The sequence below is a fragment of the Salmo salar genome, chromosome ssa05 (assembly GCF_905237065.1).
Source record: "Salmo salar chromosome ssa05, Ssal_v3.1, whole genome shotgun sequence".
Taxonomy (NCBI): domain Eukaryota; kingdom Metazoa; phylum Chordata; class Actinopteri; order Salmoniformes; family Salmonidae; genus Salmo; species Salmo salar.
The window spans coordinates 51552431-51577011 of record NC_059446.1 but is presented as its reverse complement, the minus strand read 5'-3'; the positions used below and the strand labels follow the sequence as shown (position 1 = coordinate 51577011).

The 24581-nt window shown below is 44.5% G+C and overlaps 1 protein-coding gene across 2 annotated transcripts in view; it reads left to right on the top strand.

The window, feature by feature from the left end:
* Positions 1–24581, top strand: part of LOC106605070 (zinc finger protein 236) — a 94973-nt gene that overhangs the window by 65440 nt on the left and 4952 nt on the right. For both annotated transcript variants that reach the window (XM_014200335.2, XM_014200337.2), the window contains exons 21-31: positions 5789–5892; positions 6976–7377; positions 9589–9734; positions 9987–10209; positions 12775–12978; positions 14410–14553; positions 16177–16343; positions 16647–16775; positions 16895–17089; positions 19248–19377; positions 20725–20898. In XM_014200335.2, coding sequence (XP_014055810.1) covers positions 5789–5892; positions 6976–7377; positions 9589–9734; positions 9987–10209; positions 12775–12978; positions 14410–14553; positions 16177–16343; positions 16647–16775; positions 16895–17089; positions 19248–19377; positions 20725–20898 — 2018 coding nt within the window. The remainder of the gene's footprint in view (positions 1–5788; positions 5893–6975; positions 7378–9588; positions 9735–9986; positions 10210–12774; positions 12979–14409; positions 14554–16176; positions 16344–16646; positions 16776–16894; positions 17090–19247; positions 19378–20724; positions 20899–24581) is intronic.

Genomic DNA, 24581 nt, shown 5'->3' with positions numbered 1-24581 from the left:
CACCACTGCGACCTGTATGCTCTCGTTGGCTGGCCCTCGCTTCATACTCGTCGCCAAACCCACTGGCTCCAGGTCATCTACAAGACCCTGCTATTTAAAGTCCCCCCTTTTCTCAGCTCAGTGGTCACCATAGCAGCACCTACCTGTAGCACGTGCTCCAGCAGGTATATCTCTCTGGTCACCCCCAAAGCCAATTCCTCCTTTGGCTGTCTCTCCTTCCAGTTCTCTGCTGCCAATGACTGGAACGAACAAAAATCTCTGAAACTGGAAACACTTATCTCCATCACTAGTTTTAAGCACCAGCTGTCAGAGCAGCTCACAGATCACTGCACCTGTACATAGCCCATCTATAATTTAGCCCAAACAACTACCTCTTCCCCTACTGTATTTATTTATTTTGCTCCTTTGCACCCCATTATTTCTATTTCTACTTTGCGCTTTCTTCTACTATAAATCTCCCATTCCAGTGTTTACCTTGCTTTGTTGTATTTACTTTGCCACCATGGCCTTTTTTGCCTTTACCTCCCTTATCTCACCTCATTTGCTCACATTGTATATAGACTTATTTTTCTAGTGTATTATTGATTGTATGTTTGTTTTACTCCATGTGTAACTCTGTGTTGTTGTATGTGTCGAACTGCTTTGCTTTATCTTGGCCAGGTCGCAATTGTAAATGAGAACTTGTTCTCAAATTGCCTACCTGGTTAAATAAAGGTTAAATAAAAATAAGAACAGATATAGCCCTTGGTTCACTCCAGACCTGACTGCCTTCGACCAGCACAAAAACATCCTGTGACGTACTGCACTAGCATCGAATAGTCCCCACGATGGGCAACTTTTCAGGGAAGCCAGGAACCAATACACGCAGTCAGTCAGGAAAGCAAAGGCCAGCTTTTTCAAACAGAAATGTGCATCCTGTAGCTAACTCCGAAAAGTTTTGGGACACTGTAGAGTCCATGGAGAATAATAGTACCTCCTCTCAGCTGCCCACTGCACTGAGGCTAGGTAACACGGTCACCACGGTATATCCACGATAATCGAGAATTTCAATAAGCATTTCTCTACGCGTGGCCATGCTTTCCTCCTGGCTACCCCAACCCCGGCCAACAGCTCCGCACCCCCCGCAGCTACTTGCCCAAGCTTCCCCAGCTTCTCCTTCACCCAAATCCAGATAGCAGATGTTCTGAAAGAGCTGCAAAACTTGGACCCGTACAAATCAGCTGGGCTAGACAATCTGGACCCTCTCTTTCTAAAATTATCCGCCGCCATTGTTGCAACCCCTATTACCAGTCTGTTCAACCTCTTTTGTATCGTCCGAGATCCCTAAAGATTGGAAATCTGCCGCGGTCATCCCCCTCTTCAAAGGGGGTGACACGCTAGACCCAAACTGTTATAGACCTATATCCATCCTGCCCTGACTTTCTAAAGTCTTCGAAAGCCAAGTTAATAAACAGATCACTGACCATTTCGAATCCCACCGTACCTTCTCCGCTGTGCAATCTGGTTTTCGAGCTGGTCACGGGTGCACCTCAGCCACGCTCAAGGTACTAAACGATATCATAACCGCCATCGATAAAAGACAGTACTGTGCAGCCATCTTCATCGACCTGGCCAAGGCTTTCTACTCTGTCAATCACCATATTCTTAATGGCAGTCTCAACAGCCTTGGTTTGTCAAATGACTGCCTCACCTGGTTCACCAACTATTTCTCAGACAGAGTTCAGTGTGTGAAATCGGAGGGCCTGTTGTCCGGACCTCCAGCAGTCTCTATGGGGGTACCACAGGGTTCAATTCACGGGCTGACTCTTTTCTCTGTATACATCAACGATGTCACTCTTGCTGCGGGTGATTCCCTGATCCACCTCTACGCAGACGACACCATTCTGTATACATCTGGCCCTTCTTTGGACACTGTGTTAACTAACCTCCAAACGAGCTTCAATGCCATACAACACTCCTTCCGTGGCCTCCAACTGCTCTTAAATGCTAGGAAAACCAAATGCATGCTTTTCAACCGTTCGCTGCCTACACCCGCCCGCCCGACCTAGCATCACTGCTCTGGACGGTTCTGACTTAGAATATGTGGACAACTACAAATACCTAGGTGTCTGGCTAGACTGTAAACTCTCCTTTCAGACTCATTAAACATCTCCAATCCAAAATGAAATCTAGAATAGGCTTCCTATTTCGCAAACAAAGCCTCCTTCACTCATGCCGCCAAACATACCCTCGTAAAACTGACTATCCTCGACTTCGGCGATGTCATTTACAAAATAGCCTCCATCACTCTACTCAGGATATTGGATGCAGTCTATCACAGTGCCATCCGTTTTGTCACCAAAGCCCCTTATACCACCCACCACTGCGACCTGTATGCTCTAGTCGGCTGGCCCTCGCTACATATTCGTCGCCAGACCTACTGGCTCCAGGTCAGCTATAAGTCTATGCTAGGTAAAGCTCCGCCTTATCTCAGCTCACTGGTCACGATAACAACACCCACCCGTAGCACGCGCTCCAGCAGGTGTATCTCACTGGTCATCCCCAAAGCAAACACCTCCTTTGGCTGCCTTTTCTTCCAGTTCTCTGCTGCCAATGACTGGATCAAATTGCAAAAATCGCTGAAGCTGGAGACTTATATTTCCCTCACTAACTTTAAACATCAGCTATCTGAGCAGCTAATGGATCGCTGCAGCTGTACATAGCCCATCTGTAAATAGCCCACCCAATCTACCTACCTCATCCCCATATTGTTTTTATTTACTTTTCTGCTCTTTTGCACACCAGTATTTCTACTTGCACATCATCATCTGCTCATCTATCACTCCAGTGTTAATTTGCTAAATTGTAATTACTTTGCTACTATGGCCTATTTATTGCCTTACCACCTCATGCCATTTGCACACACTCAATATAGACTTTATTTTATTCTATTGTGTTATTGACTGTACGTTTGTTTATTCCATGTGTAACTCTGTGATGTTGTTTGTGTCGCACTGCTTTGCTTTATCTTGGCCAGGTGGCAGTTGTAAATGAGAACTTGTTCTCAACTAGCTTACCTGGTGAAATATTTGTATTTATTTATTTTTTAAATGTGTCTTCGCTAGCAGTTGAAGCGAACTCTAGCATTGAAAAACAACCTAGTGTGTGAACAAAATAATGTAAATAGCCAAGAAACAAGCCTTACTTTAGTAGACTTCGTGTAAATTAGACCAACTTGTATGCTTGTGCACAGCACTTCTAAAAATGAGTCTTCAGCTCCCCAGCCGGGCAGTGTTGCGCGAGGTGGGACATTATAGGATTTGTAGTTCTTTGTGTGATTATCTACCAGCTATGAAACAAAATGACAGAAACACTTTGAAAACAGCTACTGCAGCGTTTATTTTGCTATAAATCTGATCATACTTGACTTCTAACTCTTTTTTTTTTTATTCACGAATGTGAGTGAAATGCTTGCACTGTTGAGCCCTGACTACCCGACAACGTGGCTGCTGAAATGGACATGGCAGGTGTTCGTTTAGGCCCTGGTCCTATTCCCCCTCATGCTCTGACTCTGAGCGACTCAGACTCTCTCTGTGTCTCTGAATATCTTGCTCTTGGGGTTGAAGTTTCCCCCACCTCTCTGAGCTCTATGGGAGGGGCTCCTCTCTGTAGTCATGTTCAGGTGCAGTCCAGCCCGTGAGTCCACCTCTACGTCCATCTCCACCTCTCTCTCTCTCTCTCCTTCTCATTATTCTGTCATGATTGTCTTTCCCAGCGGATGAAGAGTTACCTTGACGTTCCAGCCGCCCTCTCCTCCTGGACCTCTCAGAGAGCAATGCCCAGCTCATTTTTTCCCACCCACCCACGCCCATCCTATATCCCAGAAGAGCCCTCCACCACAGAGAGCCCAATTACAGGGCCCTGAACAGGCTCCAAACTGCAGCCCTGACCCAACCTCTTTCCCAGAAGAAGAGCCCTCCTCCCAGTCACTACAACAGTTTCCACTGCAGACCTCTGCTCTGAGAGAGGCTCCACAATAGACCCTACATGAAGTTATTAACACAGCCCACAGCACTCACAGGCTGGCTGACAGTGTTCGTGTTATTGGGGTGCTTATCACCTGCCAATACACACACACGTGTTTACTGGGGAGTTCATTCGTGAGATCACCGCCAAACAAGCTGTTAAACAGCCAATTTTATTTTTTTATCTCCCCTGTGAACGATTGTCATCGTCAGGCGCTGGAGAAATGAGTTGTTTCCCTCTTCATTTCCCTCTTGTTTGGCACTAGTGTTGCACCGGTGTGTGAACAGTGCGTGACAGGCGAAATGTTTCTTAAAGCGTCAATCTGCAGTTCAAACAATAACACAGCGGTCCCCCATCGCTGTTTGGGTAAGACGGCTGAGTGATGGGGCTGGAGAAATGTAACCACTCTCAAATTCAAAGAAAGATGTTTGGATGCAAGGACTGACCATTTATATTGCAAATGTTTTGAGGCTATACAGTGTTCTTTTTTACAACTATATTGTTTACAAACATTGGAGTAAAACAATGTTAGATTTTGCTTTCTGATGGGGTACGACAGTTGAACTAAGCTCATGAAGCATGTGATGTTCTTCAAAAATCAATGGGTATATATCATGGGCGTAGCAATCACAGATTGCCCCTTTTAAGGAATGATGCCTCCGCTTAACATGAGCGGAGCTGTGTGAGGAGAGGTAGGATCTAGTTTGACAGCTGGAATTGTCCCAGCGTTTTATGGAGTCATCTTGTCAGAAGAAGAAAAAATACTGCTATGAAATGGACAGAGGTGACATATCAACTGCTAATTTCTTTAGTGCAGTGTTTTCGGGCAGTAACTTTTAGTTAGTGAAATTTTGGTCCATCATTCATTGCAATCCGAGCATAAACTGTTCTGCTACCAAGAGAAAAGGTTTTATTGGACCATAAAAGTTTGGTTGCAATTAATGGTGAGGAATATTAGATTGGGGTATTAAGATATTAAGTAATGAGCTTGTCAGATCTTAAGTAATGATCATTATGGCTTCATCAATCAGCACCCCCCCGACCCCCCCCGACCAGCCCTAACTCAAGGCCATATTGAAGTATTTATGGGATAGGCTTAGCTTTTAATTTCGGAAGCTCTTCAAAAGTAGCCTAATATAGTTATCGAGTCACTAAGCCTACCGAAAACAAGGGGAAATGACAGCAACACCTCAGGGGGATGGCTGCAACAAAGATGTATTCACTTCATTTCATGGTGCTCTTTTATCAAAACAAGAAAGCTGACGTGTTTTTGACAAAGACAAGTTACCCTGACAAGCTACCCATTCTCATAGAAAACGTTCTGCTTTGTCAGCAAAAAAATGTCATCATATAAAAATAAACGTATCCCTGCTCAGGTTATGAGAGGGAGTAAACTAACCATTTTGCTGAGTCAGTGACCTTGTGCCTGAAACTTGCAGATTCAAATTCAGGAAAGAAGACATCCAGGTGTTATTTAATTTCCTGGGAGCCTTGGTAAGCACAAAGCATGCCAAATTAAAGTAGGAAAACATCAGAATGGCCACAGGTGAGAATTGCATTGTGTGTTGTACTGTATTTTTTTAATGAAAAGAATGTGAACCTTCTTTTTTTAATTAATCTTCTTTTAATTAATCTTCTTTTAATTTAACTTCTTTTAATTAATTCTTAGACTCTGAAACTTAACCGAAAGCGTTCCCTTGACACGCTCTCCATTCTAACAGGAATGTTCATGAGTAACTTGCTCGCTCGCTCTTTCTCTCCCTCCCTCCCTCGCTCTCTCTAGACATATCCGGATCCACACAGGAGAGCGTCCTTACAAGTGTGACGAGTGTGGGAAGAACTTCACCGTGAAGTCCACCCTGGACTGCCACGTAAAGACCCACACAGGTCAGCGTGTAGTGCACAGCGTGTACTTCCACTCCATCTGATCAGAGGGCTTGGGAGGGATCAGAGGAAACACAGTTGGAGGGGAACGTTAGTTCAAATGCCACCGTGGGAGTAGCGTAGGCTGATCTGTCCCTGTTAATTAGTTTAAGTGATGTTAGGGTTGTTACTACATTAGCTGCAATATGTTCTCAATATGGTCCAACTCTGTGGGTGTAGTGTACTTTGATCCATGATTTAAGAGTTACATTATGTAAATCAATCAGTAAATGCAGTGAAAGCGGGTCCGTACTCAAAAACAACAGTTTATAAATTCTTGGATACGTAGTCCTAATTTATTATAAACAAAATTTAAATCGGCCTCATTTGCATGTCTTATCGTCTAACGGCGCCGTGGGGAGTAATTGTGCCCGATGATTTATGGGACGGAGTTGTAGGTTTGATCGCCGGCGCAAGATGGCAGCAGAAAAGTTTTGTTATTCAAGGGATATTAGGAGATATCTCTTCACACCTTGTTCTCTTTCGGTAATTACTGTGGTTTGACACTCTGACCCTGGAGCAGACACACTCACTCTCCATGATTAATGAGAAGGCCCAGGCATTAGTTAAGTAGGTCTAATAATCCAAGTTATTGTTGAAGAGCTGTGGATTAGTATTCTCTGTAGGGACGGCTGAATTAACTTTAGGAACTGCAGTAATTAGAAAAGTGACTCGTTTTATTGGTACTCTCGGGGAGAAATCGGGGAAAAGGCGTCTTGTCAGCCAGTCAGAACGGAGGTGCGAAACGTTCTTCAATGGAACAATGACATTCAAACTCTCTGTTTCAGGACGTCATTGGCAAACGTTTATTGGTTCACATCAATCTAGAGTCACAATACACATTTTGGACCTAACACCCACTCCAAAAAAAACCTGGCGGCCCTCACTCGATCCCAGACCTCAGCCACATTATTGCCAAACCTACCACTATGTTAAATAATGAGAATTAGTGGTACACAGTAAAGCCCTGTTAGGGCTACATACTATAGGGGAAAACAAGAAGAAACCTACCGTTAACAATGCTATCATTCTGTTCTCTCCCTGCAGGTCAGAAGCTGTTCAACTGTCACATGTGCAACACATCCTTTTCCACCAAAGGGAGTCTGAAAGTCCACATGCGTCTCCACACGGGCTCCAAGCCCTTCAAATGCCCCTTCTGCGAGCTCCGCTTCCGCACCTCAGGCCACCGCAAGACCCACATCCAGTGTCACTACCGGCCCAGCTCAGAGGGTCGGAAGGCCAAGCGAGCGGCATCATCCAGAAGTAACCAGAACCAGCAGCAGCACCCGGCTGACCCAGAGACCCTGCACCCTGTGGGCCTGCTCCAGGCTACTACCACAGACCATAACATTTACCTCCCAGCCAATCAGGTCCTCGCAGGCCAGTTTGACCAGAACCTGCTGCAGCAAGGTCTAGTGGGCCAGGCTATCCTGCCTACCTCCATGTCCGGTAAGGGCCCACTCAGTCACTCCTTCACTCACTCACATCAGGGTTGGGGGTCAATTCCAATTCAATTAATATATTGAATTGCACATGGGTTCCTCTCCATAAAATGTATAAATACAATTCAATTCCTGACTTGAGTTTAGGTGGAATTCACCCCAACCCTGGCACACACACACATTCGCGCAACCGTTCACTGCCACAAACACATCATTATTTCATTCTTATTGCCAATACTTATTACCCTATGCAAGCCTAGCTCACCCCTTCCACTATTGACATGAAGCATGCACCCAAGGCTGCTAAGCACAGCAACCATATTTCACCTGAAGAGTCAGCCCTAGCCTAGTCTACATTCAAACCATAGTTTGAGACTGAGAGGAGAGGTTTGAAACCTGAGTCCAAGTACAGTCTGTTCTCAGTAGCCAGCCAGGAAGAGCTAATGACTGGTGTTTACAGCTACTGGGCTAGTGTCATATCACTAGGCCTGAGGCCTTGCATGCTTAGTGCTAAGGGGTGCTTCATCACTGCACACCACAACCTGCCTATTCTGCACTAGGTGTGTTTGGCTGTAGATGCACAGATACACTGGGAGAGGGAGGATGAGAGCTGGATATTGCGAGAAAATAGAGCTGGACATTGTGGGACATTACATCGAAATGACGTCATACTGTCGTCATTTCAACCAGTTTCAGGTTGCAACAGTGTCATTTCAACTGTTTTGCCTGCTCTGTCTCATTTCCAGGCAGAACTGTCACTGTTGTCATATTCTGGGATTTCAGGGAATTGAGAGTGAGGTCAAATAGTTTAGTCCAGTAAAATGGCAAAAGTATTCATACTTTAGGAGGACATGCTTGTCTTTCATAGCCTGATGACTCACACTAAATTATTCCACTGCTCTGTCGTTCACTACATACTTTAGTCTGAGACTGCCATCATTGAAATTGTTTGTGGTGAAGAGGGGCACGGAGGGGTGTTGTACAAAACAAAGTAATCAGCGATTGGATCATCTTTAACCAATCAGAGTATCAACGCCAATGACAATTTTCCAAACTGACGCTTTACCAACTTGTGTTCTGGCTCTGGCCCAACCCATTGGTTTCTGGACCAATAAGACGGCCCGAATGTGTTTGAATTCGGTGAGGGGTCGAGGAGGCACTCCGATCCAGACTCATTGTGGAGAAGAAACTAACGTCCATTGGCGTGGTGTAGTATTTGGCTGGAGCAAGGAGTCTGGGTAGCCAGGCAACGTCTTTCACGCCTGGTTCAAAAGCAAGACCAATGTTCTGCAAATATTGAAAGCACTTTTCCTGTAGTTTTCCTGGTGTGAGCCTCATGTCAAAGACAAGTTTCCATCTCATGGAAAATAAATATTTTTTCAGTCCAATTTATTAAGACATTCTAGGCTTCAGCTACAGTATGACGTATCTGTTGGTTAGCTCTACAGACTAGGACGGAATAAGGAGTCTGAAACAACAGTTGTGGAGTCTGAAAAGCATCAACACTTAAGAGTTGGAATGTTTTGACTGAACTCTGGCTCACTTCACCTCTAATCTGTCGTTTGTTCAAACTGGCGGCGAGGGGGAAGCCATCCAAAAAAGCAGCCATGAAATGAATTCCCCTCACAGCGCTGTTCGAGAATCTAGTAGGGATTCGAAATGACTTAGAAATGGCTTCCACACACCGTGCTCATTGCTGGCACACAACTCGGGGTGCTACTGGCAGCCTCTCTCGCTCTCCGCATGTAGCTCGAAGATGCCCCATTGGATGATAAGTTGCTTTGAGCCGCCACTCTTATCTGTTCGAGCAGACAGAAGGCACATTGAGCAAACACAGAAAAATCAGAATTATTACCATTCGTTTTTTATTACGTGAATCTGCATTAAATTAAATAATTAAAGTTATTTCTCAAAGTCCCACACCTTATATTTTGGTTTATGGTGGGTTTAGTCTAGACAGTTGAATTGGGCTCATCATGCATTTCTAAGTGCCATTCTTCCAGAATAGATGGGTGTTTGTCATTCATTTAAATGATAGAAAATGTCTATAAATATCACAGAATGGGAGTCTGCTTTTTATATGTTGTGTTGTGTATAAACTTGATGACATTTTGTGCCTTACTGATGTTGTGAAACTTAAAATGCAAATCGAATTATCCAAGCTTGGGGCAATAAAGGTCTTCTAATCTAATGGTGTGGTTTTGTGATTGTATTGTAGCGGGTGGTGACCTGACAGTGTCTCTGTCGGAGGGTCTGGCTACTCTGGAGGGCATCCACCTTCAGCTTACCTCTGCCAACCTAGTGTGTCCCAACGTCCAGATCTCTGGCATCGACTCCAGCAACATCAACAACATCACACTGCAGGTAATGAGGGGGTGTGTGTGTGTGTGTCACTGCCAGTGTCACCTACTTCTCACCCTCTCTCTTTCCTCTCTCTCCTTTGCTCCACCTCTCCTTCTCCCTTTGTTCCCTCTTTTTCATCATCTGTCCTAACTCCTCTGCTCCCCTCTCGCTCTCTTTTCACCTCTCTCTTTGTCTCTCTCTCTCTCTCTCTCTCTCTCTCTACCCCCACCCCTCTCTTGTGTTGACTCATTGGTATTCTCCCATCCCCTCCAGATTGACCCAGCCATCCTCCAGCAGGGAGGTCTCCTCTCCCACGCCCTGACAGGAGACGGAGGCCTGACCAGCCACCCTGGTGCCCACCTCATGGCCACGGGAGACCCCTCGGCGTCCGGCTCCAATGTGGTCCTGCACCCGCTCACCAGCCTGGCCCTGCAGCCCCCCGCTATCGGCCCCGGCCACATCACCATGGGCAGCCTTGGCGAGCACGACATCACAGGTGCATGGTGGTCCCGTCTTCACCCCAGAATTCTGTATTTCTGTTCCTATACTAACATGATCACTCAGGAGAATTGAAGGGGTAGTTCCCTCGGAAAGTTCACTTGTGTTATCAAATCAAATTCAAATCAAATGTATTTATATAGCCCTTCCTACATCAGCTGATATCTCAAAGTGTTGTACAGAAAAACCCAGCCTAAAACCCCAAACAGCAAGCAATGCAGGTGTAGAAGCACGGTGGCTAGGAAAAACTCCCTAGAAAGGCCAAAACCAAGGAAGAAACCTAGAGAGGAACCAGGCTATGAGGGGTGGCCAGTCCTCTTATGGTTGTGCCGGGTGGAGATTATAACAGAACATGGCCAAGATGTTCAAATGTTCATAAATGACCAGCATGGTCAAATAATAATAATCACAGCAGTTGTCGAGGGTGCAACAGGTCAGCACCTCAAGAGTAAATGTCAGTTGGTTATGTTTATTAGTCCATTACAATCCCAAAGCATTGTGCATGTCAGCATTCACCTTTTTCAAGATGGAGCATTTTCTGTACAAAGCAAAAACTGTGGTGCCTTTTCGATTTACACATTTTTTCCCTCCTCAATTTACCTGTTCCTTCAGCGGATGCATACATTTTCTGTGACAACACAGGTGCATGGTACTCCCATCTTCTCCCCCATACCTCTCATATGCATTCCTATACTAACATTGGCCACGTTTACATGCGCACAGTATTCCAGATAGTAGTTCATATCCCGCTTAAGGTCTTATCCCTGTAACCATGAATAAACAGAATGTTTCTCATTTTAAGGTCATATGGGTTAAGTCGAATAGTAACTCAAACATTGACACTGACTTTGGCTTCTAACCTTTCACATGTAGGGTAATATCATTTTAAATGCTGCAGAATGTTGCATTTCTGGCAGTGAAATTATACAACAAATGTCAATTTTGTCTCGAACAGGAGTGGAGAAATTTGAATTCTTTCTTTCAGCATCTCTTGAGAAAATGTGACTGCGTGTGTAATGTGTTATATTTGACACTGTTATGCAAGCAGGACAAACAGAAGTCTTTTCATAAATGTGTTTCGTAATTTTCTCAGCTTTTAATTTCCTTAAAACCGGTCAAACTGATAACATTTGGACATTTTGCACAGGACTGTTTTGGAGTTATTGCGCTTTCTGCCCGGTCCCTAAACGAAACCGACAACTTTACAGGTGTTTACTACATTACTACTGCATTCATTCTATCGACGTAAGACATTATTCTGGTGAGCACTACTTTATTTCATCTTCTGGGGCACCAAGTTATGACAGAAGAGAAGCTGCATGTATCAAACTTTAGTTGACAAATGGACTACCAAATGTCGGGAATTATAATATGGCTTATCAAATGTCGGAAATTATAATATGGCTTATCAAATGTCGGAAATTATAATATGGCCTACCAAATGTCGGAAATTATAATATGGCTTACCAAATGTCGGGAATTATAATATGGCTTACCAAATGTCGGAAATTATAATATGGCTTACCAAATGTCGGGAATTATAATATGGCTTACCAAATGTCGGGAATTATAATATGGCTTACCAAATGTCGGGAATTATAATATGGCTTACCAAATGTCGGAAATTATAATATGGCTTACCAAATGTCGGAAATTATAATATGGCTTACCAAATGTCGGAAATTATAAGCAGAATAAAAAATATATATATTTATATATATATATATTGTGGTGGATGGAACTGCACAGGGAGCCTACTTTTTGAAGTGATTTGTTTGACAATCAGATGAAAACATCACACAACAGCCATGAAAAGCAGAACTCAGCCTGCGCAGACCGCAAAAAGAACATTTAAACGGGCTAAGATTTTTACATGCCACAGTATCCCGTCTTCGATCTGCATATCCCAGGCATCTTTTTCCGGGTTTCTCATAACCGGGATGGAAGCTTTTTCGGGTTATTGTACACGGGATATGATGTTTATATGCATCAACTCAAAAACAGAATACTTGAGTATTGAGTATAATAACAGGATATTGGTGTGCATGTAAACGTGGTCATTATCACTCAGAATTATTCATGAAATTCTGGATTTTCCTCGAAGACACCGAATCCTTTTTGCTTCCTTGCAGCCAAACTCGATAGATGTTTCACTAAAGTGTTTCTTAAATAACTGTATGCAGCTGACGGTGTCTCTTCTACTCATATCCTCTCCTCTCCTTTGGGCTCCACAGCTTTCTGTTGTTGATATGAGTGGTATGTGATGTGTGGCCCCACCTTGAGGAAACTGTCACAATGAGTTTGTTCCACAGCCATGCTTTCACACCAGCTGGACCTACTTTGACGGCATAGGGTGTCAGCCTAAGCCATGGGAGAAGGAGGGAGGGACGGGGAGAGAGGAGAGGAGAGAATAGATGGAGGGAGTAAAAGAGGGATAAGGAGAGGAGGGATGAAAAGGGGAGAGGATAGGAGGGGAAAAAAGAGAGGAATGATAGAAGTGAAGAGAGTCAATTAGTTAATGATGGCTTCTGTATCTCCCTGTTTTCTCTCCTTCCCCCTTTAGGTTCTCATCAGGACCTGAGCCATGTGATGAGTGCTCCAGGCCTGGTGTCCAGTGGGGCTCATGGTGCTCAGGAGATCACCCTGACCATCAACAACTCCAGCCTCACCCAGGCTCTAGCTCATGCCCAGGCCCAGGCCAACGCTGCTGCTGGGGGCAACACTGCTGCAGGCAACCACCCCCAGGAGATCACACTCACCATATCAGGTAGACACCCACAAATGATCTGTCCCTATTCTCCATACTTCTCCCAAAGTGTACACTTGCACGCTCCCCATCATGGATTTAACAAAGAAGGAAACTCTCCAGCTAATGCTTGCACCAATCCAATATGCTTTTAAAGATGCACTAGGCAGTAATTGTTCTGACATTTCCTGGTTGACTTAATGTCAGTTTATGCGACAAAACAAGCAAGTATAGTGTAGCAAATCATTGTATCATCTAAACCGCTGAGAAATATATTTTCCATAACCACTTTTTTTCTATTTTCATCTGTTTGAAGCTAGTGTGCAAAACCGAAAGTAAAAGACTCAAAAACGAAACTTAAGAAAGGGAACCATAGAAGAGGGGCACATAGAACAGATCTACCGCTTCTTAGGCTTGCTTTCAATGAGAATGACATATCTATAACACACATTCTTATGTGAATTTGGTCGGGTTGCCCAAAAAGTTACATATCGTACACAGTGCACACTTTGGGAAAACACACACACACGCAGCTACAGACAAACATGCTCACAAGCAGACACTCACCATAGGCACTCACTCGCTCATGCCCACACACACACACACACACACACACGTGACAGCTAAACAAGCTGGCTCACAGGAGCACAATCATCTATTTTTCTCTTCACCTTAATTCAACAAAGTGATTGTACGGATAAAAAGGTCAGTAACACATCTTTTCATGAGACTATAATTGGTATACTGTACAGATGCGTCAACAGCGCTTCAAGGATACTTCGTCGTGATATACACAAAATATGTATGAATAGAATTCTCCTCTCCTATTCTCCCAAATATGTCATTGTGGCACTCACATTCCACAAAAATGTAAGTTAGGTGTTTGTGTGTCAGTTGACATACTGGACACACACACACAGTCACACACTCACAGGCACTCTGATGCATACACACTCAAACATCCTTCTACAATACCCAAAACTTAATCCGGGATACCTATATCCAGCTCAGAATCAGTTCCCCTCCACTCTGCCCGGGAATTAAATTTAAGTCGTAAAATGTCATTTAAAGTGCTTCATCACAGAGGGGCAATTTCACGGTAGCCGAGTGATGCTGAGACTAAAAAAAAGGTTTTATGCCAAACGAAAACCAATGATTTCAAAGTTAAACATACAACTCTATGCATAAGTGCTACTTTTAACAATTTCCACAGAAAAAAATCCAAAAACACATTTACTTGACGAACAGTGCAGATGCAAAGTTTGCTAACAGAATGCTGGTTTGTGCTTCTTATGCCGTCATTCTGTTACCAGAATTTGCATGAATGTAAACAAAGCCAAAAACGGAGAGATGAAGACTGCAGACATAGAAAGAGCAAAAAGGGGCGGGGGAAGATCATTTAGTCACGTCACTGTGGGCTGGAGATCAAATGTATTTTCTCTCTTCCTGAAGGTCAAGACCTCCTCCAGCAGCACAGCACCCATGGTGGCGGAGAGATGATTGGCGGGATCAGGCTGGGATCCCACCAAACCACAGGTGCCACCCTCACCATTGGCAATGACCACCTTCTACCTCAGAGCAACGCGGGCATGACTGGTAAGGATTGGCAGCAGCACTGACTGCTGTGTGTGTATGTTTGCATCTACTCACCCGTTGTGCGCACAGCGAAGGGCCTGTGACATAAAGTGTGTTGAGTGATTTGTTCAGCGGGAGAGATGGGTCAATTAACACACTGATTGCAGTACCTCTCAACGCTCATCACTTGTGGAGTTTCGTCAACTTCTCTGAGCCGTCGACATCGCTCTCCTCTCAACTCAAGCGGACAACGTTCTGTGACAAACAATGAATAGGCGTTGAGAGGAGTTTGGTCATTTTACAAATGTGTTCTTATTTAACAACGGTGAGTCATCTAATCGAGAGGATATTATGAAAGGATGAGACGATAGTAAAGCTTTGGTTGGGTGGAATTGTGTATTTGTATGCCAAGGCAGCAGCTATTCTTCCTGGGGTCCAAACACATTAAGGCACTTACGTCACGCATAAAACAAAAGATGGAACAGTACATCATATAACATTACACCACTACATATCTACAGATCAAAACGTATAATCCCACCGTACAACAATATACTTGTGTGCGTGTCTGTTCCCGTCTGTTTGTATCTCTTCACAGTCCCCGCTGTTCCATAAGGTGTATTTTTATCTGTTTTGAAAAAATCAGATTCTACTGCTTGTGTCAGTTACCTGATGTGGAATAGAGTTCCATGTAACCATCGCTCTATGTAGGACTGTGAGGATTGTGAAGAGACCTCCGGTGGCATGTCTTGTGGGGTATGCATGGGTGTCCTAGCTGTGTGCCAGTAGTTTAAACGGACACCTCGGTGCAATCAGCATGTCAACATTTCTTACAAAAACAAGTAGTGATGAAGTCAATCTCTCCTCCACTTTGAGCCATGAGAGATTGAAAGGCATATCATTGTTAGCTCTCTGTGTACATTTAAGGGCCAGCCGTGCTGCCCTGTTCTGAGCCAATTGTAATTTTCCAACGTCCCTCTTTGTGGCACTTGACCACACGACTGAACAGTAGTCCAGGTGCGACAAAACCAGGGCCTGTAGGACCTGCCTTGTTGATAGTGTTGTTAAGATTATAGACAGACTTCTCCCCATCTTAGCTACTGTTGTATCAACATGTTTTGACCACGACTGTTTTACAATCCAGAGTTACTCCAAGCAGTTTAGTCACCTCAACTTGCTCAATTTCCACATAATTCATTACAAGATTTAGTTGAGGTTTAGGCCTAAGGGGTTCTTGGCCTTTCACATTTTTTACACTGTGGAACATAGTTGCCAAGATTCCTTGTAGTGGTGAGTGTGGGAAAGCTGCTAGGCCTAATTTCCCTTGACACTGTCACATCACAATTTTAAATGATACCGCAGAGAAGAAGTAAATTATCTGATGACTTCTCATAAAATGTCCTTTTTTTTTTCACGTATTTGCTGTTCATGTGTCGTTTTCAGGCATCTGCCCAATCCACTCCCAGTCAATTTCCGCTGGCTTGCTCTCCTTGCGATTATCATATGCCACAGTGCATCATTCTACCCATTTGAAAATGCATTGCCAATTCATTTTCAATGTCATGGCACAAAAATGGCTTTTTAAAATCTCGCAAGTATTTCTGTCAAGTTAAATTCTCACCTACTTCCTGTCTCTCCTGTCAGTCACCAGCCTGCCGCCTAGCACCTCCCTATCGCAGACGGCTGGTTCCCAGAGCCTAGTGATGTCATCATCAAGCATGGCCAGCGACGGCAGCGTCACTCTCACACTGGCAGACACACAGGGTATGCTGGACGCTCAACCTCAATTCACGCTCAACTTCAACGCACAGGTAACGACTCTGAAACACACACACAATCATGCACATACACATTCGCACACACACACATACACAGGTAACCACTCTGAAAAACAATTGATTCCCATTCAAAATCACATTTTCCCTAAACACTAACCTTAACTCTAACCCTAAATCTAAACAAAAGTCTAAAATATACTTTTTACAAGTGAGGACCATTTCTCTGAATTTTGGTTGGTTTACTATTCTTGCGAGGACTTCTGGTACTCACAAGTATAGTAAAACGTGTTACACACGCACGCACACACAGTAACAGTGAGTATCTTCTCTCCATAGAGTCAGCAGTACCAAACTGTGCTCAGTGACCAGGATCTCTCAGGACAACAGGTCGGCTCCACCCAGCAGGTCATACTGATCAGTCATCACCCCCAGGCCGCTGAGGGACAACCTGACAATGTATACAGGGTCAGTCAGTCACTGTGCGTGTGTGTGCGCGTGTACCTGTACGTGTGTTGTGTTGTTAACCGATGTCTAAGAAGGACCGGGTGGTGGGTAGGATAATGTGTGTGTTGTGTTGAAACCAGTTGTCAGAGGAGGGCCAGGCGGTGGGGAAGGAGGACCAGAGGGAGAACCAGAAGCAGAACCAGTGTTTCTACTGCGATCAGGTGTGTCAGAGTGCCAACACGCTGCGGCGCCACTGCAGGCAGGCCCACGGCAAGGACCGGTGCCATGTCTGCAGAGTGTGTGGCAAGGCCTTCAAAAGAGCTACTCACTTAAAGGTAAGCACGGACAGACACACAGTCACCAACACACACTGGAGACTGGACTATAGCATGGAACACTGTCAAGTTTGCGGAGTGTGTGGCAAAAAAAAGCACCGTAGGCCTGGGCAGACACACACACACACACACACACTACAGCACATTTATATGTTGTATGTATTCCTTCCATTCCATGATAGTAGTTGCCCTGTCTTGCCCTCAGAGCAGTGTTAAACTCTGGATAATCGTTTCCTGTAGGGCCAGCTCTGAGTACTCTTGAGTGTGTTCTGGGCGGTGGGACGGGGTTAGGAGTGGGTTACAGGAGTCAAACGGCTGAGGGTTTCTCAGCATTCAGGGGAGTATAAACATAATCGCCTTAGAGGACCTGAGCACAATGACTGAAACCTTTTCTTCTGCTGCTTCAGTTTCTGACGGGGTCTCGTAAAAACGATACACCAACTGTCACTCTTCCCTCTGTGTCCCAAACGCCTTCTGCCTCCTGACAGAGTAATAAGCCCCGGAAGGAGCGAGAGGTAAAAGTGAGTGCACAGCTGAGTGCACACTTTTTCTCCTCTGACAATGCTGTCGTAATCTACTCATGAGGATAAGGCTGCAGAGAGGCTCTCCATTTAATAGCTCCACTCCAGCACGTAAACAGTGGGAAGCATTGAGGAGAGGCCGGAGCTTGACCTAATTTGTGGGTCAATATGCAGAGATCAGCCCCCTACAAGCTGCTCTCATCCAGCCTGAGAGCCATGCTGTTCTGCAACTCCTCAACGTCCTCCTCTATCTTTGGCTGTGTGTGTGTGTGTGGGCTGTGTGTGTGGGCTGTGCGTGTGTGCGGGCTGTGCGTGTGTGTCTGTCTTTACCTGATATGACACGTGTGATCCCCTGATGGTGTGTCTGTGTCCATGTGTATGAACAAGAGAGAGAGCATATTAGATGTGTGTTTGATTGTGCGTCATTCAGAGAGCGTTCGTGTGTGTTAAGATACTTCTATATCTTCTCTGGCTCAGTGACGCCCCCCTCATTTCTTGCTCATCCTGCTCCCAAAAGCTTTCCTCATCTCCTTTACGGAATTCAATGCTCCTTTGGGTCGGTGGAGCACGGCTAGAACCGTATCAAAGCCTGTTCCGTGCTAATCAGCAGTCCCATGTAACCCCAGAGGGGACATTTGGCCCATACACTTCCCTGAAACTGGCTTGAGTTTCCGTTTAGAGGGGTGGATGCTTTGTTAGTACATTAAGCTTATTAAGCATTTGATGCAATTACGCAACAGATTTTAGTTCTGGGTGTCCGAGATTAGAGAATGATTAATTCATGTTTTGTTTTATTTCTCCACTTTACAAACTGTTGCTGGGTTCATGATGTAATTTAGCGATGGAGAGAGACAAATGGCAACACTTTCAGCAATAGTTAAGCGGGAGATACCAGTACGTTCAGCAATAGTTAAGTGGGAGAGACCAGTACTTTCAGCAATAGTTAAGTGGGAGATACCAGTACTTTTAGCAATAATGTTAAGGAGTTGAGTAGCTTTTATTTAAAGGTCAATACCAGGGCTGCTCAAAGTGAGGCCCGCAGGCCAAACTTCACCCTGGACAACATTTGGCCCGCCAGACCAAAGGTTTGGGCGCATGTTCATACGCACACACACCCTCACACTTGTTTGTCTGTGTAGTTGGTTTGCTTGCTCAGACTTTCCTATGACTCTGGGGACATGCAGAGAAAGTTCTTTTAGAAACGTTCAGTTGCTGATAGCGTTTAAGATCAAGAAAAAAGTTATCGGGGCTACTATGCTATCCTTTTCATTCATCACACTATCCTATGACGAGACCGGCCTTCTTGTTTCTTTGTTCATGACTAGACAGGAGTTTTCTTCTGTCTTTTTCATTCGACTTCGGAGTTTCTTGATACTTCGTCATTTTGTCAAATATTGGAGTTTCTTGATGGTTTGTCAGTAGACTTTGGGGTGGTTTCTGGATGGTTCTGCATTAGATTTCTTTATTTTTGGGGGGATGGTTCGTCAATAGACTTTAGGGTTTCCGATGGTTTTAAGTGTACGCTGGCGCAATTGGCCGGCCAGTTCTCGTGCAAATTGTTTTTTTTTTTTTTTGTAACATATTTGCTCTGTTTCACATTTTCTGTCCCCGGGACCTCTGACCTCTTTCTCCTACAGGAGCACGAGCGTGTCCACCAGCGAGGACCCTCACTGGGCTCCCAAAGGCCCAAGTTCTTCAAATGCTCCTCCTGTGATAAAGCCTTCGCCAAGCCCAGCCAACTAGAGAGACACAACCGCACACACACAGGTAATCCCGCACGCGCCCGCACACAACGCTCACTCGAATAAATCTCTGACTAGTATTCTATTTAGAACTATTGTACAGCCCAGCCTCGAAGGAGCGAAAGTGAAAATGTAGCATATGAATGAAGTTGCCATCCGAGTCCTCGACTAGAATGACCTTCCATCAGGCATTTGGGACACTTCAAAGACCTTAGGGAAATGATTTAATGTATATGCCTCAATGGCAAAATGACAAATTCACTTCTTCAGAGCACATCAATCATGTTCTCTCCTAATGTGAATTTAACACAACCCGACACGACGAAGTGGGATGCGCCTTTGCTTCTTTTGAATTGTGGCCTTTTGTTCTGTAGAGGTAAGTATTAAGGTGAAGTGCGACTTGAACGTTTTGACTCGTTGGTACTTACTGCCTACTCTTATGGCCACCCACTCAATGGCTGTGTCAGTGGCAGGCCAGGGTGAGATTACTGTAATGGTGTGTGTTGAAGGGCCCACTGGGGCAGCTGAACCGGTGTGGGGGGGGGGGGGGGTCCTGTCTTACCACTTATCGTCCCCAGCAGGAGAGACTGTAAGGGAGCTTGTACACACGACATGTAATGACAGCCTAGCTTGCTAGTGTTACATCAGCAAGAGAAAAGCATCACAACCGTTGTTTTTAGCCCATCTTTAAGCTAACGGGGGGCCTCTTCGTACTGGAAATTGGTTTTACTCTCCATCGTCTTCAACAAATTGTGTGGCTGTTTTCTCACAGTGCAGTTTTTCATGGTTTAGATTGAGGCAGAGGTACTTAAGTAATGGCCATGGACTTAGTTGCAGACATAACAGGTCTCCTTAATTTCAGTCAAATAAGTCAGTGTATTTTCACTGTAATGGTCCCAATTATGGCAGGTCATTATGTTCCACGATTATTCTAAAGGACATATCCTTTTTAAATGGGAGGCATCTCCTGGCAACGCCATTATTCTGATTGGCACAGTAGGCTACAAGTTATATTGGTAAATCTGATTTACACTTTGCCAGCGGTTCACATCTTTCAGCAGATAATGTAAGCTGACAAGGCCTTTAATTTGTTATAAAAATGTTATTAAATTGGATGTAAATTGCTAATGCTTGCCGCAATATACTGCAACTCATCAATTACTGTAAGCGCATTCACTTTTTCGAAGTACTTCTGTTCCGTATTTCAAACTTATCTTAGTGTGAGACAACTTTTTATTGCCTTCACCGCACACAAGATTGAATTAGAATGTGTGTTTTGTATTCATCCGGCGAATTGCACCGCCATTTGCAAGCAAGTAACCTTTTGTACTCATTTAAAGTCTTGAGAAGGTGTCTATCTGTGTTTGTGCAGGTGAGCGTCCCTTTAAGTGTTCCCAGTGTGACAAGGCCTTCAACCAAAAGAGTGCCCTACAGGTACACACGGTCAAACACACAGGGGAGAAGCCCTACAAGTGTGAAATCTGCAGCGTCAGCTTCACACAGAAGAGCAACATGAAGCTGCACATGAAGAGGTCGCACGGCTATGGTGAGTCACAGACACTCAAACACTCAAAACACGCACAGTACTTCTGCTCTCTCTCTGAGGAGGCGATTCCATTATTGATGGGGACCGCAGCCCAAATTGGCACCCATTTCTCTAAATTCTTGCGGACTGAGATATGTTCTGGGTAGCTTCTGAGAATAATGTTGACGTATACACGGACACGGTGACTTGAGTTCATCGGGAAGTGTATAGGGGGTGTAGTTCCCACGGTGGCTATTAGCCTCTTCTGAATAGGACCCTTCATCTCAATTTCCGCCTAAAATGACATACCCAAATCTAACTGCCTGTAGCTCAGAACCTGAAGCAAGGATCAAATCAAATGTTATTGGTCACATCCGCCGAATAAAACAGGTGTAGACCTTATGGTGAAATTCTTACTTACAAGCACTTAACCAACATTACAGTTCAAGAAAATATTCACAAAATAAATTAAAATAATTTTAAAAATAAAAAGTATCACAATAAAATAACAATAACGAGGCTATATGCAGCGGGTACCGGTACCGAGTAAATATGCGGGGCTACAGGTTAGTCGAGGTAATTTGTACATGTAGGTAGGGGTAAAGTGACTATGCATAGATAATAAACAGTGAGTAGCAGCAGTGTAAAGACAAACGCTGGGGGGGTGTCAATGTAAATAGTCCGGGTGGCTATTTAATACATTTTTCAGCAGTCTTATGGATTCGGGGTAGAAGCTGTTAAGGAGCCTTTTGGACCTACACTTGGAGCTCTGGTTCCGCTTGCCGAGCAATAGCAGAAAGAACAGTCTATGACTTGGGTGACAGGAGCCTTCCTCTGACACCACCTAGTTTATAGGTCCTGGATGGCAGGAAGCTTGGCCCCAGTGATGTACTGGGCCGTACACACTATCCTCTGTAACGCCTTACGGTCGGATGCCGAGCAGTTGCCATACCATTTAAGTCATTTAGCAGACGCTCTTATCCAGAGCGACTTACAAATTGGTGGATTCACCTTATGATATCCAGTGGAACAACCACTTTACAATAGTGCATCTAAATCTTTTAAAGGGGGAGTTAGAAGGATTACTTTATCCTATCCTAGGTATTCCTTAAAGAGGTGGGGTTTCAGGTGTCTCCGGAAGGTGGTGATTGACTCCGCTGTCCTGGCGTCGTGAGGGAGCTTGTTCCACCATTGGGGTGCCAGAGCAGCGAACAGTTTTGACTGGGCTGAGCGGGAACTGTGCTTCCTCAGAGGTAGGGGGGCCAGCAGGCCAGAGGTGGATGAAGGCAGTGCCCTTGTTTGGGTGTAGGGCCTGATCAGAGCCTGAAGGTATGGAGGTGCCGTTCCCCTCACAGCTCCGTAGGCAAGCACCATGGTCTTGTAGCGGATGCGCGCTTCAACAGGAAGCCAGTGGAGAGAGCGGAGGAGCGGGGTGACGTGAGAGAACTTGGGAAGGTTGAACACCAGACGGGCTGCGGCGTTCTGGATGAGTTGTAGGGGTTTAATGGCACAGGCAGGGAGCCCAGCCAACAGCGAGTTGCAGTAATCCAGACGGGAGATGACAAGTGCCTGGATTAGGACCTGCGCCGCTTCCTGTGTGAGGCAGGGTCGTACTCTGCGAATGTTGTAGAGCATGAACCTACAGGATCGGGTCACCGCCTTGATGTTAGTAGAGAACGACAGGGTGTTGTCCAGCAGTGATGCAACCGGTCAGGATGCTCTCGATGGTGCAGCTGTATAACCTTTTGAAGCAAAGAAACACGAGCAATGGACATTAGACCGGTGGAGTCCAAATTTGTGATTTTTGGTTCCAACCGCCGTGTCTTTGTGAGACGCAGAGTAGAGGTGAACAGATGATCTCCGCATGTGTGGTTCCCACCGTGAAGCATGGAGGAGGAAGTGTGATGTGTGGGGGTGCTTTGCTAGTGACCGTGATTTATTTAGAATTCAAGGCACACTTAACCAGCGTGGATACCACAGCATTCTGCAGCGATACGCCATCCCATCTGGTTTGCGCTTAGTGGGACTATCATTTGTTTTTCAGCAGGACAATGACACAACACACCTTCAGATGGCCTGGCCTCCACAATCACCCAACATCAACCCAATTGAGATGGTTTGGGATGAGTTGGACCGCAGAGTGAAGGAAAAGCAGCCAACAAGTGCTCGATATATGTGGGAACTCCTTCAAGACTGTTGGAAATGCATTCCAGGTGAAGCTGGTTGAGAGAATGCCAAGAGTGTGCAAAGCTGTCAAGGCAAAGGGTGGCTACTTTGAAGAATCAAAAAATATAAAATATATTTTGATTTGTTTAACAATTTTTTGGTTACTACAGGAGCAATACCTGTAGTACAAATGTGTTATTTCATAGTTTTGATGTCTTCACTATTATTCTCAATGTAGAAAATATTAAAAATAAAGAAAAACTCTTGAATGAGTAGGTGTCCAAACTCTTGACTGGTACTGTATATTTTATTCAGCTTTGTTCAATTGTATTCTTCATGCTATAAAATAATGCCACGGAATTCTAAGCTAAATGAACTATTGTAGCCCACAGCCATTTGGCATAGCCACATCAGGACCTAACATAAGGACAACTCAGAGTATGCTATTATTTTCTCCAGAAATAGACTACATATCATGCTTCTTTAGACCTGTCTAAAATTAAAAATGGATTTATTGGGAAGGTGTAGGCTATATTACATGGATTTATTAGACTTTTTCAAATGGCTTGTTGGCTATGTGTAGAAGCCAGGAGATGTTAATTAACAGTAAATTACCATGAGACCGACAGTTATTTGCTTGACAATCACCGGCCTGTTCACCCCACTATCATCCGTACAGGTGCATCAAAGCTGGGACCGAGAGACTGAAAAACAGCTTCTTTCTCAAGGCCATCAGACTGTTAAATAGCCATGACTAGCCTGCTACCACCCGGTTACTCAACCCTGCACCTTAGAGGCTGCTGCCCTATATACATAGACATGGAATCGATGGCCACTTTAATAATGGAACACTAGTCACTTTAATAATGTTCTCATACTGTTTTACTCATCTCATACAGTACAGTGCCCTCAACTAATATTGGCACCCTTTGTAAATATGAGCAAAACAGGCTGTGAAAATGTATTCTTTGCGGGTTATACTCTTGGTCTTTTATTCAAAATATTCACAAAAATTGAACCTTTCATTATTTTTTTTTTCAATAAATGTGAAAAAATACATAAATATTTTTCTCCGAAACAACATGTGTGCCACAATTATTGGCACGCCTAGAAATTCTTATGAGTAAAATCTAACTGAAGTTTATTCCCATTCATTTTTTAATGTTTTTAAGTTCGCCTGAGTGATTAGGAACACTTAAGTGGTAAGCCATGACTTCCTGTTTCACTGGGGTATAAATACGATGTGACACACAGGCCAAGTTCCCATAGTTATCAATCACTATGGGAAAGACCCGAGAATACAGTAGTGATGTGCGACAAAAAGTTGTTGAGCTGCACAAATCAGGAAATGGCTATAAGAACATAGCTCAACAGTTGAAAATGCCCATTTCCACTATCAGGGCAATAATTAAGAAGTTTAAAACAACTGCAGATGTTAACAATCGGCCTGGAAAAGGACGTGTGTCTAGATTGACCCCACACACAGTGAGGAAGATGGTTCGAGTGGCCAAAAAATCTCCAACGATCACGGCTGGAGA